Source organism: Etheostoma spectabile, chromosome 4 (assembly GCF_008692095.1).
Source record: "Etheostoma spectabile isolate EspeVRDwgs_2016 chromosome 4, UIUC_Espe_1.0, whole genome shotgun sequence".
NCBI classification, from domain to species: domain Eukaryota; kingdom Metazoa; phylum Chordata; class Actinopteri; order Perciformes; family Percidae; genus Etheostoma; species Etheostoma spectabile.
In genome coordinates, this window is record NC_045736.1 from 36,312,353 (window position 1) to 36,317,521 (window position 5,169).

Sequence of the window (5,169 nt, forward strand, 5' to 3'; positions counted from 1 at the left end):
GGCAGAGCAGGATACCCAGGGCTCGGTTTAAACCTATCACTGTTTCGAGCCACTGGGGGACCATAGGCGGGCTGGGGACTACATATTAATGTTAAAAAACCTCATAAATGCCATCGGACCTTAAACCTTTTGCCCTCCTGTGGCCCCCACTGTTGCAGCCTAAACGCACTACCCCCGCTTCTCCTTCAGTTCATTAAATCCCTGCAGCCATCTGAAAGTACCAGAACACACGTATGTCAATAAATCTGCAGCCTCAGATATCCGATGAGCACGCTGCCATAACACACAGCCGTTAACTATGTTTACCTTGATTAACTATCACATTAAACTGACACCAGGTGGATGCCAAAAAACCACACACATCAGACTAGACTGTTATAACTCGGTATTCTGCCTGTGTATGTACGAAGACTTCAGATTACCGGATTTAATGTTTGATTCTTGAAATGCATTAGGATGCAAAAATTTCTGTCCCATGAGATACAAAAAAATCAAAACGGAAATAGCATCTGACTGATGCAGTCATATAAAAACGGCTTCACCAATATTTTTTGCCTATTTCTATTGTCATTGTACAAAATAACCGCTAGAAATCCCACCAACTGCCTCTGGCACACAAAAAAAAAAGATTGAATGATTGAAAAACATGATTTCCTGGAGATAGCTGTTCCTTTAATTGGCGTATACTTCACTGTCACTCGCTCAGTTGTTTTCCACTGCTGCACTCACAAGAACCAAAATAGAAGGCTCAATCTTCAATTTAACCACCCATCCATCTAGTTATTCAGCCGTCCATCAGGCTGTCCATCCATCCATCCATCATCCATCCATCCATCCATCCATCGTGCGTCTATCATTCTATCATTCCATCCTGTCACTGATCCATTCTTTCATCCATCTAGCTTTCTTTAATTTCATTAATTTCCTGATACACCATTCCATCCATCCATCCATCCATCCATCCATCCATCCATCGTGTGTCTATCATTCTATCCATCCATCCTGTTCTGATCCATTATTTCATCCATCTAGCTTTCTTTCCTTTCATTAATTTCCTGATACACCCTGCCATCCCTCCATCACTCCCTCCATCCTTACGTTGACCTGCAGGGTGACCTGTTTGCTGCATCTGTTGCGGTGGACTTTGAGGACCTGAGGGAGGACCATGATGACACCATTCTGCGTCTCTATGAAACTGCCGTCAAGAGGAACGTCGTTCACAGCTGTCTGGAGGACGAGAAACAGAAAGATTTACACATTATTAGAAGACCATGCTGTTGCATGTTCGGCACACAAACTATGATTTTTTTTGAAACGTCACAAAAAGGCTTGTCATCTTTCAAAGTTTTTAGATAAATTTTCTTTTTTCCCAATCAGTCCCAGTTCATACAGTATCTATGGAAATGAACTTGCAGAGACTACAGAGAACTTGCTGCATGGAAATAGTCCATCAGAGTCTAGGAAGCTTAACTTTTCTGGCCATGTTTTAGCATCATTACCTGCGAATGCAGCTGTTAGCAGGAACTCTCCTATGTGGAGCCTTCATCAAAGAACTGACACTCAGCTGCTTAAAGGATTTTATTGACAATCACTGTTGTTAATCAAATCAAACCCAGAAGACAAACAATAAAATTTAATTTAATATAAAATATGGACCTTGTAATACTAATTTACTTGTTTCTTCCATTCACTTTGCTGTTCTGCTGTTGAATAACAGGCCTCATGTAAATTTGACCATACATTAATTTGTCTACATGTTGAAGGTGATCGATTATTTCTCTGCCTTTGAATTTTTGATCTAAAAACCTGACAGAAATGCAATAGCAGCAGTATGTTTCTTTAATAACAGACAAGTCTTCAATGTTCAGAGGCCTGTCCTTCGAAGCAGGTTCAAGACATCCAGGATAGCTTTTTGTTATCTGGCTTCACTAACCCTGTCAACCACAGTCCTGGGGCGGGTCTTGCAGCATATGACCAATCACAAACATGGACAAGTCTACTGGCAGCAGAGCGAAGAGCAAACTATAATTTTAGACAGTTATGAAGAACACATAAACTAGGCTAAAAGCAACAAAGTTGCGGCTGCCAAATGCAGGAAGGGACAAAGATTTGCAGATTGTGTGAATGTGTACGTTAATAAGAATAAGTGGGAAAGAGGACCACAATGGAAATAAGTTATCCTTTATTATCCATTTCCATCTATTTGTCGCAGTAACCAGTCAAATATATATGTTTGAGATGTCAAATGTATCAAATCAAAAGGGCTTTTAACTGCCCCATTTAGGGGCACAAGTAGATCTGACTACAACTTCAAATGCCTGCGTTGCTTAGATGTATTTTTATGGCTTGTATGACAAATTAAGCCTTAGTCTCTCAGCTTCAACCACAGTGGTGTGAAACAGACTTGGGAGACATAATTCAAAGCAGTTAAGTACCAGTCTATGGTGTAGGATGATACTGGAATACAAAAGCACATACAGCATGCATAAAAGTACCTGTAGCGAAGTAACGCAAGGTAATGCATCCAGCCTGAAAACCTATATCTCTTATATAATTGGTCCTATTTGTCAGTAGGCGGTAGGGCTGTACGTTATGAGGAAAAAAATGCTATAATGTCGTTTAATGTCACTAATATTACTTGTGATAAATGAATATATATTAAAATGTAGTTATTTCTGCCTTTCTGCTGCTTTTAGCATTCTGTTAAAATACAACAGTTTGCTTATTGAATAAAAAAAAAAAACTGAAAGGAAATTATCTCCAATATTATTTTGTTGAAAAAACTGAACATTGAGATGAACAAAAAAGGCAACTTTAAAAAAAAGTTTCTTTAGTTTAGGGCTTTTCTCTTTCGATTTACTTAAAAAATCTCAGAGTGTCTTTTGTGATGTGTTTACTGAGCAAGTTTGTATAGCAGTGACAATAAAAAACTCTTTATTCTACAGCCCTAGGAGGTGGTGCTCGTACAGTAACTGCGTTGGTCTGTTATCTTGAACATAACCTGCTCCGGAGCAGCATACGTTACCATGGTGATGTACCGTGGTAAGAAGTGAACTACAGTAGTAACCCAGGTTTACCCTAAGGTTACCTTAGCTAAAATCTCGCTTCGTATTACAGGGCTGTGGCGTGAGACCATTTGTGGAAGGTTGTCACATGCCTGTGAAGCTAGTGCTGGCCCACATTGTGTTACCTGGTTGTGTTCATTTAAGTGGAACTGGACATGGTAGTCGCTGCCCAGCAGGGTGCTTCTCAGCATGCCATCAGTCAGGTGGTCAGGGAAGAGCAACTCTTTGAGAATCACATGGTACTTGAACACATCAGGGTCCTGGACAAATACAGAGATACACAAACAGAGAGAGGCAGTGGGGTAAAGAATAATTCTGATACGGTGTGTATTCTGCTGTCGTGCTGATTGGCAGCTGTTCCCCCAGTTGGAAAAACAACGGCACAATCAGAGCTTTTTCGGCAGAATTAAGAAAGAGGACATCTTCCTCATGGCCCAGATATTGAAATCTTCATTTGAAAACATCATTAGCTTTGAAATCAGTACAGCCCTAACACATTTCTTCCTTCTGGTTTCTAATCATGTAATTCACAAAGCAGATAGTGTTGTGTTACTTTGATCATAGTGGAGGGTTTCCAGGCCAGCACTGGCCCATATCACCTGGACCTACCAGTAGGGAGGAGTTAGTCCAGCCGAGGTGCTGCCGGATGGCGTCATCTGTTGGTAAAAGGAGGGTGAAATCAAACACCCCCAGTTCCTCTGACAGATTGTACATCTGTGGAAGAACACACACACACACACACACACACACACACACACACACACACACACATATTAAAACACAATATTAAAAAGTGATAAAGTTGAGTTCAGACAGAAACAATGAATGAATCCCAAAATGCACCACAGAGCGCCACAGGAAGTCTTTCCTGCCTGTGGCCATCAAACTTTATAACCCCTCCCTCTAAGGGTGTGACACACTGAAACTGGACAATAATATCTGTTTTATGCAGTAACACTGGCTTGACATGTGTGCAATACTCTGCTACCATTATTATTATTATTATTATTATTATTATTATTATTATTATTATTATTATCATTAGTATTACTGTTCACCATTACAACTCCTTATGTAAATACCGTATCATAACATTCCTTTAACTATGTAAATACCGTACATATCCACACTCCTTACATTTCTCTATTTATATTTCTACTTGATATTTATACAATTTGTGCAACTGCAACACAGAATTTCCCTTCAATCAAAAACAAACTTCTTATTCTGATTCTGATTCTGAATCTGATTCTGATTATGAAAGTTGCCTTACCAGACCGTACTGTCTGAATAGAGTGAAGGTGGAGGAGGAGTTCAGGAAGGCCATCAGGCTGGGGGGCTCAGGGGGGAGGTCTGAGAAGGATGGAGTCAGAATCTGACCACACCCAAATAAACAGACAGACAGACACACAGACAGGATTTCAGTTCATTAAATATTTTTTGTAGAAACCAAAAGGACTCGCTGGGGGATTTGTATTTTGTGGCAAATTGAAATCATTTGATGATGTGGTACAGCAGTTTGGAATCCATAGGTCTCCATTTTTCAGATATTTGGGGATGCAGAACTTCAGCCCCACTGGCACCAGAATGTTTAGATAAGGTGTTGATGGGAAAGGTCATGGTCCTGTGATAAGGTCCGGGAAATTTTGCACCGGGATACATGATAACTTTTGTCGGACTGCAGGGACCCAGGTCCCTTTCGGTCCAAGGGTAAGGGACGTGTGTGGAGGTGAAGAGTCCTTTGCTCTGCATCACTCTGGATTGTCCAGAGACTCTTGTTCACAGAGACACTTTTGAGAATTCTAATAAAGCTCCTGATGAAATCCCTCTAAAAATTATACCAAATGACACTTAGTGGTGTTTCCTTTTCTCTGGATGTTTATGGCCCCTAGAAGATGAAGAAGAACAACCATTGTGTTGTTTGCTCTGCTGGTTGCCTCCTGGTTGCTAAGACTCCTACCTGGTCTATGATGTGGATGTAGCCATTGATTGCAGGCAGGTTGTGGGTGAGGACGGAGGCGTTTCCAATTTGGATCACCTGAAACAAAACGGCAACAGTTAAATATATACTGTGTGTGTGTGTGTGTGTGTGTGTGTGTGTGTG

At 40.7% G+C, this 5,169-nt stretch overlaps 1 protein-coding gene across 1 annotated transcript in view; it reads right to left on the bottom strand.

The window, feature by feature from the left end:
- The window catches only part of stab1 (stabilin 1), a 122,935-nt gene that overhangs the window by 76,725 nt on the left and 41,041 nt on the right, over positions 1-5,169 (bottom strand). Inside the window, exons 31-35 of the mRNA XM_032514890.1 lie at positions 5,026-5,103; positions 4,339-4,440; positions 3,675-3,779; positions 3,191-3,325; positions 1,099-1,227 (exon numbers count right to left, since the gene is read on the bottom strand). Of these exons, the coding sequence (XP_032370781.1) occupies positions 1,099-1,227; positions 3,191-3,325; positions 3,675-3,779; positions 4,339-4,440; positions 5,026-5,103 (549 nt within the window). The remainder of the gene's footprint in view (positions 1-1,098; positions 1,228-3,190; positions 3,326-3,674; positions 3,780-4,338; positions 4,441-5,025; positions 5,104-5,169) is intronic.